The sequence below is a fragment of the Cydia strobilella genome, chromosome 13, assembly GCF_947568885.1.
Source record: "Cydia strobilella chromosome 13, ilCydStro3.1, whole genome shotgun sequence".
Lineage (NCBI taxonomy): Eukaryota > Metazoa > Arthropoda > Insecta > Lepidoptera > Tortricidae > Cydia > Cydia strobilella.
Window position 1 is genome coordinate 7,848,818 of NC_086053.1, and position 13,343 is coordinate 7,862,160.

The 13,343-nt window shown below is 38.9% G+C and overlaps 1 protein-coding gene across 1 annotated transcript; it reads right to left on the reverse strand.

Annotated features, from left to right (window-relative positions):
• Window positions 1-4,838: 4,838 nt before the first annotated feature.
• LOC134746704 (cytochrome P450 4g15-like) lies at window positions 4,839-12,356 on the reverse strand. The gene is made up of 10 exons (XM_063681227.1): window positions 12,127-12,356; window positions 11,294-11,383; window positions 10,583-10,693; window positions 9,432-9,617; window positions 8,089-8,285; window positions 7,606-7,648; window positions 6,767-6,947; window positions 6,142-6,293; window positions 5,201-5,383; window positions 4,839-5,021 (listed from the first exon to the last, which is right to left on the reverse strand). Exons 1-10 carry the CDS (start codon window positions 12,290-12,292, stop codon window positions 4,873-4,875), a joined length of 1,458 nt encoding a protein of 485 aa, XP_063537297.1. The 5' UTR covers window positions 12,293-12,356; the 3' UTR covers window positions 4,839-4,872.
• Window positions 12,357-13,343: the final 987 nt, after the last annotated feature.

Sequence of the window (13,343 nt, forward strand, 5' to 3'; positions counted from 1 at the left end):
GTTTCCGCTTACCCTCCTCTAGTTCAGAAAAAAGATGCGCTTCGCCACTCTCTCCTCCGCCATACGTGATACGTGACCGCACCACCGAAGCTGTCGACGCATTAGGATAAGCATTTTATAAAGCCCTTAATGAGGGCTATCGTTTTTTTGCTCACCAGTTGGCGCCTCTGTTGATGGTGGTCCAAAAGACTAAAGAACAGCTGTCAGTCATTGAAGTGACAAGCAACATTTGACATTTCGAACTATGGAAAAGACCACCATCTACACTAGCGCCCCTAGCGGCGAATTCATACGCGTTAGCCCTCATTCAATGTTCATAGCCGTAACACACTACCGCAGCGCACCGCACCAAGGTCGCGGTGCGGTGTAGTGTGTTACGACTATCACAGTTGGTTTGCAGTAGGCCCCATTCGCACGAGTGCTTAAAGGGCGTTGCGTGTGTGACGTACCCATAAGTAAGAGCGAGAAAGCGATATCTCTTTCTCGTTTCTGCGTCACTGCGCGGTAGGCGTGAGCAAAGAGTAAAGTAAGTAAGTATACAGGTAAAGAGAGCCCTCTTGAAGCATTTTATGGAAACTTATTTGAAAGCGCCATCTCTGACTTCATCATAAAACTAAGTATGCATGTGTGCATGCACACCTACATATGCATCCATCCATACGTGTACTTTCGTTCTACATAATATTAGGTCTACTTGGTCGGTTTACAAGTAAATTTTTGGTTTCTTGTAACAAAAATCTTATTGGTTACAAGAAATCAAACAAAAAATTATTTGTAAACCTTCCAAGTAGACCTAATATATATTATGTAGAAAAGGTTTAAAAAGAATGAAATAAAAATAAAAAACCTAACAATAAAATAAGTATGTTTATTGCTTCCAATTTGGTATGCAAGATAGAAACCGGTGTAAGTACTTGCAGTATCTGATTTTCTTTGAAATTGTTTTTCTGTTCAGCCTCGTCTTCTGTGACTTGTATCTCAGCTGACCTAGAACTCTTTCGCGTTCGCATAACTGACTTGCCAGGTTCTCAACTCCTTTGACATTAAGAGCTTGAATTGAAGATATTCCGGAGGTAAAGTGTCCAGGATCGTACATTAGGAGAATTTCGGTTTGGTCCAGATATTCTTTAACACATGAGTAATAAACTAATGATCACTCAATAAACTAATGATGTGATTTGGGTCTTTCTTGTAGCTTATGAATTTCAGGCATAGGTTGTATGCACGAATTAATAAACTAGTGGATGTGAAATGACTCCTATTTAGTATGAAAACCAGTGTCGCTAAACTCACACATTCATAGCCACGTTAAAATACGTCACACACTTACAAAATTGCTCTGATTCGTAGCAACTTTCCATACCAAAAAGTTATTACCGGTGGACATTTCTCGAACGAATATCAACTGTAGGCTACATGAGTGACGGTTTAAAATATAATGTCAAAGCTATATGACATACGACTCTTTTATTATCTCATTCATCTCACAAAAGCTCGCTCAACGTTCACCTAATACAACTACTCAACACCAGATGGCGTTATTTTATATAATTTTAAAATCACTACTTATTACAGGCGAGAAAAGGGCTAAAAAACCAGTATAAGTAAGGTCTAATTACGCATGGTTTGTTACGTATCTCACGGTCACGTTACACTGGTGTTTTCGAGACCTCTACACGCCTGCGAGTAGCTAACCGTTGGAACTTCTTTCCATTCGACGATATAGGGAGGGGACAGTGTAATCGGAGTGTTTTATCGATATTTGTGTGTTTAGTTAGGTATTGATATTTCATTACCGTATGTTTTAACACATTTAGATGATACTTTATTTATGATTATAATATAGGTAGTGATAATCGTGATTGTATGAAAAATAATATGTAGTACAGTACAACAAATATCTAACTAGAAATTTGTTTCTTATTAATTGACCAACTAGGTTGTTAATGTGAACATTAAATATATCTTAAAGTCAAACAGATAAAATCATAGTTCTTTAAAGGTCTATTAACTCGGTATTGCTGTTATTTTGTGATCACAAATCTGCAATTACTTACATAGGTAAGTATTCGTCTTTAACAATATATTTACTTGTAGCAGCATTTAAGGCCAATCTAGACGGGACAACCTGATTAAATTGTCAAATTAATTGTATGGTGTGAAAGCATACATGAAACTGGCTCATCAATCCCACTTGATTTGATTGTAAGATTGTGACCTATCAAATCAGGAAGGGGGGCGGCAAAATTCCAATATTTGACGCTAGTTTGCGTGGTACGGAACACTTTTTATTAATTAAGTGAGCCCGAATGTCACTAATAATTACTAAATTAGTAACTAAGTTTTAGGCGTGTGGACGCTAGATGAGATGTATGGCAATTTTATCCCCAGAAATCTTTCTCTAAGAAATGCTCCTAGCAAATCGTGCTATATTTTTGCGGAAACTAATTTTCTTGCCCAGTAGCATTGATCCATTTATTTTTAATATCGGCATCTTGTGGTAACCTACAATAATTAATAATAAAGAAATAGAAAATATAAAACGTTTATTCATGGCACATTGCATGCATTGTACGCATAAGTGCATTAAGTACCTAGTCTAATTATATTAACGATGAAAATATGATGGGTGTAAAAAACAAAAACGTATGTAAAGGATAAAATGACCCCGACTTAACTTAGTGCTTGATGACCAGTGCTGCCATATTTACTAAGACATTGATTATCCCAAATAATAATTAGAAACGTGTCTAAAATAATAATTTATTACCGAACTACCAAACATCAAACTTGAAATATCGTAACTTTAACATTATCGATATAAATATCGACATTGCGCAGCTTTTGAGTAGCGAAGTTATTTGACATTTAGGATAGCGAATATTCCAGATAAACGTAAAGAATAGTGACAAAGGATTGTGAACTCTAAGTTCTAACTGATAAAATATAGATTTACTTAACGAACATTCGTAAATAATGCAAAAGAAACAGATTTTTCATATTTATCGGATTATATTTAAATAAATAACCACCGGTGATAGGAAATACCTCCACGTGAAAGATTTTTTAAACCGCTGTGATTTCTGCAGCTTAATACTGCACAATACGGCATTTTAAATTTAATTATCAATTTTTGTTAGACGAGCGTACGTACGACGTGAATGTCATTCGAGCATGAAGTTTACACAACAACTGAGCATAGTCTGTGCATAAAGTGAGTCGGTCGCTACTAACTGTCGGATAGACGGGAACGCCTACTTGCCATCTCCATCCTACTCCGTGGTTGTATGTCTTGTCTACGGCCTACGCACGTACCTCCAAATATGCGCTCTAATTCGTCTCAGATGCCTTTGGCGGGGTCTATATAATCGCACGAATTTTTGCAGTGACACCGAACATGTTTTTCGTAAACAAAATTAAAATTACCAATATATTTTCAAAATTTGAAAGGTGTTTTTTATAGGTAGGCTTGCTTCATTTCTAATCAGCTACCACTTCAGAATTAATAGAGAATAAATATGCTCATATATCTGTTTACGACATTTATTTTTGTCTGACAGTAAACAACCGTTGTTAAGGTAACAACATTGTCAACATTATAAATAAAGAAAAGTCTTGACAAAGAGGTGTATGCAACCTTCTTAATGTTGTATCCATGCCTTAAAATTATATCCCTTTGTAGTGACATCTAGTGATGTAGTTTGCATAATCGGAAGTCAACTTTACGCAAAAGTAGGTTGTCTAGAATGAATTAACAGAAATCGCTACCATCTTTACTAACTTAAACTATATTTCTAGTGCCCCCCCCTCCCCCCCCGCGGAGCCGCGAACGCTAGTGTGGAGTCGATTTCGCTGATTAGTGAACTAGACTCCACACTCGAGTTCGCGGCTTCGCGCCGCGATTCGCGCACAAGTGTGGGACGCCCTTACAATTCGACCACATTAGGATGGTATTCCACCTGTTCAATTTCTTTGTCCAATGTGCATTGCGTCTAACTCCCTCATTAAGCAAAATGTGAGATGCATAAAAACTGAGGTGGTCGCTATCTTTCAAGTATTAAAAAAAAAAATTATAGCTGGTCAAGCAAATCTTGTCAGTACAAAAAGGCGGCAACCTACTCACAAATAAAAACACTTTGAACTTTGAGCTGTTGGGGAGTGACGACCCCACGGACCCGAGTGCTCCAGGGAGTCGGTCAGGGTCTCCGTCTCCTGCGTGTCTTCGTCGGTCGGAGTGGACCCCAAGGGGACCCGCAGGACTCTCAGCTCTGGCTTGCCTTCATTGGCCGTCCAGAGGGGAGTCGTAAGAGCTGTATGCTCCAGGGGTGGAAGTGTTAAAGGGCATAACGCCGCGAGTAACTTCGGAGAAAGCGCAGCACACCTCTCGACACCCCTGAGCCGCTCACGCCGGTGTTGCACCTGGCCGTCTTTATGATGGCGCATCAGGTGCCCATCTAACGAGTGGCGAGTCACCGCCTGCCTCGATAACTTGTGCAAGCAATGTTATGGCAGGTGTCCGGAACTCTTAGCAATAGCCCAGTCTTATATTCCACCCAAATTTAAGCCATAGACCAGGACTCTTTCCACTTTTCTATAATAGCTCCCAATGCCTGCTGAAACCGATTTACGGGTGGGTATCTATTTATGTACCCGTGAATGGGTTCCAGCAGGCGTGTTGGATCTATATCCCCACGCACGCCTTATAAATGACCAGGCCTGAAAACCCGAGAGTTTGTAACGGAGATACAAATAATAAATGTGTATGCCTTATGAAATTTATAAATAATGCTACATCGAAATGGTGTGAAAAACTAGGTAAGTAGGTCAATAATTGAAACTGAATAGGTATTCTCGTAAATATTTTATTTTTTATCACCGATTCTTTAAAGTTATCATGTGCCCCGATACGGGAATGAGCAAGATCTCTATTTTCAAAGTACCACATGGTTTAGCTGAAACTTCATACGTTCGAAGGATGCTTGCAAGCAGACTCTTCATGGCAAGCATTCCGAAATAGCGGCCTGAAAGTAAAGTAAAATAATTAAAATTTATTTACAATGTTATTTAATGTTTATAAAGTTGAACATTCTATCTATGTAAGATTTTCATGACACGCCAGGTTAATTGTAAGTATTACGAAGATCTTTCAATCAAAGTATTTAAAAAAAAACTTGAATGAATTGTATATATCCTTCCTTACCAATGCAATTTCTGCCTCCATAGCTGAAAGGAATGAAGGCGCAGGGATGGCGGTCGACAGAGTTTTCTGGCAAGAAACGGTCCGGGCGAAAGTCGTCGGCGTCGGGGCCCCAGAGCCTCTTGGAGCGGTGTAGCACGAACGGCACTATGGCGCAGCCCACGCCGGCGGGCAGTGTGCAGGTCGCTGAAAATGTAAGATAAGCGGTAAGTAAATTTTAAAATGTTTAAAGTAGTTTGTTGTGAACGCAACGGAGATAGCCTAAGATACGTTATATATGGTCGTCCTTCACCGATACGTCTGACCGGATGAAACTTTGTATTTTATGGAAGAAAATATGTTCCTGAACATAAATAAATAGGTTTGCCTAAAGAAATATTGCCAAGGCCATTTTGAATAAATTTTTGAAAAAAAAATTTTTTCTTTAAATTTCACTGACTTGTCTGACGAACGAAATAAGTTCCAATGGAAAGTATACAACTTGTACAACATGAATCAATTAGGTTGCCTATCTTTTTCCGGTCACTATTATGTGGTTGCCGTGTTATCAATGTTCCGATCCCATTCGTGTCACAAGCCGCTCTATATATACTCTAGCAAACCCACTTTGTCAGTAGAAAAAGACCTGAAATACAAATTTTCTATAGGAGGACAACCCTTCGCGCCTACATTTTTTTTTGCTTAGAAATTTGCTAATTTAGGACCCCGTAGTTCTTAGTAACGGGAGTGCTGAAAGTGATTTTAGAGATCCTAATATGCTGTGCCAATAAGTATCTATAGTTAGCTGCAGAATTATATATGTGGCTTTCTACAGAGAAGGATTCTTATGCACATGGAGCATAAGGACCCTTTAGGCATGGAACGCCACATATACGCTGCTGATGCTGTAAATACTACAGAGTAAATTTTAGGACAATTTTTCAGCTATAGTCGTAGATACGTACACAATTTTAATTCAGTCTGTGTTTCTCTCGCGATTACCGGAACCACTGTATACAGACGCATTGTCTCTTTTATGACTCGTTCCAAGTATTCCATTTTCTTTAAATCCTCCTTAGTAGGTATCCTTTGAGATTCGCCGAATATTTGTTTTAATCTGAAATAAAAACAATGATGCAATACATATATAGACTAGGTACATACTCAATGTATAATAAAATAATCCATTATTTAACCTACTGAATACCTACTGAAAATAATGTACATAAACATAAATATAGGTACCTAAGTTTTTCTTATAACTATATGGCCTCCTTGCCTTGCTCTTTGCTGAGCACAGGCGAAATCGTTAGCCTTAAACTTAATTAGCTTAAATTACCTAATTTCAATTAGCATAACGAAAGGAGCAAGATTTTTTTCAGGATATTTGCTGGTTTTACGTTGACATTGAATTTAGCGTGCGGGCAGATTCAAGCGCTTTTTTAACGCGCGTTGAAAAAGCGCTCGTGTGTAGGGTCACTTAGTAAATAATGAAGGTAGTTACTTGTACTTATCACCTACTTGAACCTCTTCTAATATTTTAAATTCATTGTTATTTCCATTAATTAAATAATTAAGAAACTGACTCACTCTTTATAAACTTTATCCTGCTCTCCCATATGGTTCCCAAGCAGGACGAGCGCGTAGGCCACAACCAGCGAGGTAGTGTCATTTCCAGCTATAGTTATGGAGTCGATGTGCTCTCGTAGCTGTTCGTCGCTGAATTGAAAGTCTCGGCTCAGCAGCATGTCTAATGTGTCACGTCTGCCGTCTGCAAGTTAGAAGGAAACAATTATTATAAAAAATATCAAGCAGCAAATCGCCTTTTCATACAAACATAGTCCTCATTTTCCTCTCTGGATATTTACATTTTTGAAAATATTTTGACACAATTTGTTGTATATAAACCACAGCTATGCCCCTACGTTTGTTTTTTTTCGAACTTTTAATTATTATAAGAGATAGAAGCATTTGAAAATTTGTATACCTACTGTTTTTCGCTCCTAATTTTTACAATAATCTAAAAATTAAAAAAAAGTCAAACGTAGGGGTATAGCTATGGTTAATATACATCCAATTATGTAAAAATATATTATTTTCCATAATGTCAATATCCAGAGAGGAAAATGAGGACTACGTTTGTATGGAGAAACGCCCGTTGTGTTCAGATGTCTTTTGACACCACGCCTGCATTTAGCTATTTACTTACTTCTGTAACTGACTGCACCTTAGAATCCTGTAAAGTCAATATCGATACGAGGTGAGCGCTCTTTGTCCTATTCAGTGATATAGAGATAGTTGTATTTTGGCTCCATTTTGATTCCATTTCGTCTGCAAGTGAGCCATACCTGCCACTCATACCTTACTTAAATCCAGCTTCCATAATAACATCCCAATCTCTTTATGTTTACCTTCATATTCCGTGGGACTCGCACTAAAATTTTCCTTCAAAAGCTTTTTCTTTCTAATTATCTGAAACAATCATGGATTTCAGACTTGAAAACCCTATCTCTTATATTACATTTATTCGAAAGTCGATGAGTGTTATAAAAAGTTTATAGTGGTCTAAATTAAAGGATTTCGTTTTCTACTTTCTAACCCTGCATGCCCATGCCCCACATATTGTGCGCAGGCATAAGCTTAGTTTGAGAGAGCCTATGTTGCAGCTAGGTTTTTAACAGGCGTATGCTGATGTACGATAAATTAAATATGTGTCCTTAGAGTCACGGAGGAACTGCCTGAAAAGTGGGGTAACTTTATCCGTAAGATAATGTGTCATTGTTTAATGTTCACATTGTTCGGCGATAATATTCGTGGGCAGGGATTGCAGTAGCGTACAGCAGTGGACTTCGGCTGATAAGCAAGACTCTAAGAATACTTTAAACTGTGGACGTATTTAAATGATAAATTACTTCATCAGTAAACTGGTGAGTCAGCTGGATGTTTTCTTTCTGCACGCTGGCGTACGGCGTCAGATTGAAGACGGCGTCGAGTTGCAGCCACGCCTTGAACAGGCGCATGTTGATGATGGACATGACCGCGTTGCGCGCGCTCACGTACCCGTTCTCTGGTTTACGTTGGAGATCCATTCGCTCCCCCATTGCGGTTTCTGAAATAAGGTAGTGTTTTAAAATCACAATTTAAATCAGTTTTGATTTTGGCTTACAAGAAGGACATGGCCAAAAATACCTAGAGTTGGCTTACGAGGTTACCGCCGTGCGTGCGTAATTCCCACGTATCAATTAAAACTAACTATAAGTCGTATTTAACCAACTTGCCTCTGTGGCCTAGTGAACACCGCCGGGTAAATGACCGAACTTTAAAAAAATGTTATTTATCGGGTACCTAAAAAAGCAGTCTTATGATGGAGTTTAAATTCTATTGTCTGCCCGCGTTCTGCGAAGATTCAAATATAAATAGGTACTCAATAAAGCTGATGGAATATGTGTGCATAAAGTCAAGGGTAAGCCAAATAAGCCAATGGACTCTACAGACAGTTATATATGATATGATCGATATAGGTACATATAAAATAATGCATCATAATACATTGACTGAGGTGCAACGAATTCAATCGATCGATTAAATGCCGCAATGGAGAAAGAAAGAAGAAAATACGTTTATTTAACGCCACAACATAGTAATTTATAAGTTAATGTAATATGTAACTAACAAGTATGGATTTATGTCCGAAATAAAATTCTTTTATTATTTTATAGTACATAATATATAGAAAAAAAAACATGAAGGAACGCGTGAAGAGTAAGATTTCCACTCAACGGCATTACGGCAACGGCAACGGCAATCCGTGGCGCTGTTTTCCGAGGGAACGTCACATACACGTCAACGATACCGACACAGTAAAAACAAACTTAAACAAAAAATTAACAAAAAAAAACCGGCCAATTGCGAGTCGGACACGTGCACGAAGGGTTCTACGCAAAAAAAACACGTTTGTTGTATGGGATGGGAGCCCTATTTAAATATTCATTATATTCTGTTTTTAGTATTTGTTATTATAGCGGCAACAGAAATATATCATCTGTGAAAATTTCAACTGTACCTATCACGGTTCATGAGATACAGCCCGGTGACAGACAGATGGACAGCGGAGTCTTAGTAATAGGGTCCCGTTTTTACCCTTTTGGTACGTTACGGAACCCTAAAAAAGTCATAGAAAGGATGAATCAAATAACGGAGTGGTATATAGACCCTTACTCGTAAGTTAAGAGACACGAAGAGAAGAGACACTAACCGAACACAATGTCCAATGAGCAGCGAGTGACGTACTTGAACACGTCGAATTCGGGTCCATCCACGGTCTCCTGCAACCTCTGGACCAGCACCTCGCTGTGTTTCCCGAACACCTCTGTGTAGCTCTCCACCACTCGGTTGTGGAACATGGGCAGAAGGAGACGTCTGTGAATTTTCCAGAGGTCCACTGAAATTAAAATTTGTTTTAAAAGTTGAAGTGGCTATATCAAATGAAGGCATAGGTTCATTAAACAGCCAAACAGTTGATACTTATTATTATAATGTTGGAGCGCGACTGTTTAGGTAGGTGACACAAATAGGTTGGCGCTTTTTCAGCAGAAAAATACACTTCTATATATTTAATTTAAAAAAATAAAAAGGCGGCAAAGCAAATCTTTTCAATGTTTTTACTTTTTTCTGTGAAAATATATACTTACATTAGAACTTTGCTTACCTATGTAAAATATTTCTAAGTATTATATTTATATTTCTTGCACCATTTGTGAGAAAACCACTACATATACACATATATATATATATGACTCGGCTGGAAGGCTACTTGCTGGCTTCGGATTCAATTAAACGGACTCCCAAGGTCGTTCGTTTAAAACGAATCCTCAGCCAGCATTGCCAGCAAGTAGCTACTTCCGAGCCTCGACAATAATGTACTATTTATGCGCTCCAGCAATGTACAAAGCTGTGTTAAAAAAAAAACTTCCAGTGTCAAAAACCAATAAGGAAAGAATCGAGTAGGTACCTTTGTTTTTGGAGAAAATGACCACTTTGCCTCTTAAGGAGATCCCATGCTCCAATGACCTTCGATCTGAATCCTTTAGTTTTCTAATGTTTTTTGTAGCTTATCATATTAACAACAAGGGCTTTAAGAAATATAGTATCCCATATTCAAAGTTCATTGTCTTCGAGATATTTGGCATCAAAAAACGAATTTTCTGGCCAGAACTTTTGTGTTAATTAATTTAAAATTAAAACCTCTGACCAGTTTTTAGAGACGTCAAAGAAGAGAAAAATGGATGTAGATAAAAGATTGAAGAACCCGTTTGTCTTAAATATAGTAGGAGATAGATTCAAAACTTTTCAAAAATCGATGAAAACCTCCGGTAGCCTCTTAAGGCGATATCATTTGATACGTACCCGGAGCCACAAAAAGCCCGTCTCCTAACCAAGTTCGAAGGAACTTGTAAGATGCATCCTTTTGTAAACACTTCTCTAACACTGTTTGTACATCCTCCGGATTCATGATAACTGAAAATACAAAATATTTGCAGTCATGTTTGTAAACTATGTATGTGTGTATGTTTGTTTATAACTGAAGGTTATTTGAGGTGAGCTTGAGGGCTGAGAATAAGTGATGTGAGTCCGTCAACCGGGGTGAATAGTGATGGCTGGGGTGAATAGGGACAAAACTTAAAATGTTATTTACCTGACAATTTCTTAATAACTATCCACACAAAATTTACTATTATTTTCAATCGAATGATATGATTTGTGTGAGTATAGTTTACGAAATTGTCAGATAAAATCACATATTATGTTTTGTCCCTATTCACCCCAGCCATCCCTATTCACCCCAGTTCTACTATGACGACCGCCGTAATGACTTTTTCTAATTGTCTGCGACAATTTTGAATCCACTCATTTTCAGAGTTACAGTAGAAAATCTAATTGAACGCCATAACCCAGGTGTACCTGAGTAGGTGCAATAAATCCTCATTAAGTATTTTCGAGTCCTCAAAAGTATTAAAATAGAATAATTAAGTTCGATATTGTTGTTGTTCTGTTTAAGATGTCCCCTAATATTTATTATTTATATATAAATAGGCGTCAGTTTTTCTCAATACGTACCAGCGTAGATAGTAGGTCCAATCCATACATGACCTAATCCTCCGGATGCTTCTATTTTATTAGCGAGTGTTTCTATATTATTTAATATTCCTGTAAATATTTTAAGGCATTGAATATAGATAGTGGGTAATTGAAGAGAAAAGAATAGCTTTGGCTTGGTGACTATCTCATCAACCCTATATACAGTATATACGTTTCACTGATGGGCACAGGCTTCTCCTCGATCACATTAAGTTATACATCACCACACGCTGGCCCAAAGCGGGTTGGGACTTGACATACACCAATTTTATCACCGATGAAACATGGTTTCCTCAAGATGTTTTCCATCACCGAAATGCCAGTGGTAAATATCAAATGATATTCCGTACAATAAGTTCAGGAAAACTCATTGGTGTAAAAATCCTTATCTTATCCGGCAAGATTGTTTTACATACATTTTGAGGATACAGTTTTTAGGGTTCCGTACCCAAAGGGTAAAAAGGCAAGGGTAAGGGCTATTACTAAGACTCCGCTGTCCGTCTGTCTGTCACCAAGCTGTATCTCATGAACCGTGATAGCTAGACAGTTGAAATTTTCACAGATGATGTATTTCTGTTGCCGCTATAACAACAAATACTAGAAAGTACGGAACCCTCGGTGCGCGAGTCCGACTCGCACTTAGCCGGTTTTTTTTTAAATTGTTATATCCCGAGTATAGTATAGGTATACTATAGGTTACCCATCACCGGGAGCTGACCCACCGAAGGCAGACTACCATCACCATAGAGAATATTTGTATCGCCTTGTGATACAATCTATTTACATTCCATAATAATGGTGTTCGATCTTACTTTCCGGCCCGCCAATAAACCAGTGCGTGTGCCCCAGCACCGGGAGCTGACCCACCGAAGGCAGTCTCCGGGACAACTCGTACAAATGCCCCCGTGTGCTTCTGAAATACGCATAATAACTAACACTTAACGCAAACACTATTAGCAATATCAACAATATCAACATTGTCTTGGTGGAAAACTAAACAACAACTTTTACGAGCTTCCCTTTACACAGATTTCTTATACTGACAATTGATGCGAGGTGGCCAGGAGTTTTATGTTTTTCATAGTTTATAAGGCTTTGCCAAACACGGCGTGACGCAGCGCCGCGTGATGCCGACGCGATGCCTGTTCAAACAGCGCGCGCGGATCGCGCCGGCCCACGCTCTCAACACGCCCTCGACGCGCGCGCGAACGCGTCGCGATGCGGGCGTGACTCGCGCCCGATACCGCATGCGCGCGCGGAGGGTTTCTCATTCCTTCCGAAGCCATAGATAGTCCATAATCACAATCACAGAATAACTAATATATTGCTACGATCGCACTACGCACCGCGCGCTGCCTAACGTCCGACTGATAAGAGTGAAAAGACCCAGCGCGGCGCCGCGTGCCGCCGCGTCCGCGCCGCGTGGCAGAAGCGGGGCGCGATGCCGGCGGGACGCAGTCTGTTTGACGTCGCTAACCTGTTAGCATGGGCGACGGTCACGCCGCGCGACCGCGGCGCTGCGTCGCGCCATGTGTGACCAAGCCTTTATTGTAATTTATCATAAATATTCCGAATGACCGGCCTACTTCGAGAGACAAGTAAATAATAAAAACAGTTTACCTTTATAATAAGTAAGAACGCAAATAACTAAACAGTAGGTATTATTGTATAAAGTGTATGACGCTTCGACCGAACTATTTATTTGTCTAACAATTTATAACATGAAATAAATAAAACTATAAAAAACGGATTATATCGCGCATATGAATTTATAATACATCCCGACGTTTCGAACCCTTTACAGCGTTCGTGGTCAACGGGTGACTGAGGAAAAGCTACAATGCAAAAATACCCACATACAAAAAAAAAATATGAACCATAAACTTTAAGGCTGGTTGTACATACAACCACAACAACAATACAACAACGCAAACACACAAAACAATATTTATAACTTCTCTAGCATTTTATAACTTTGGTATGGGTTATAAAATGCAGTAGTTATTTTCAATACACAGCTTGATTCGGA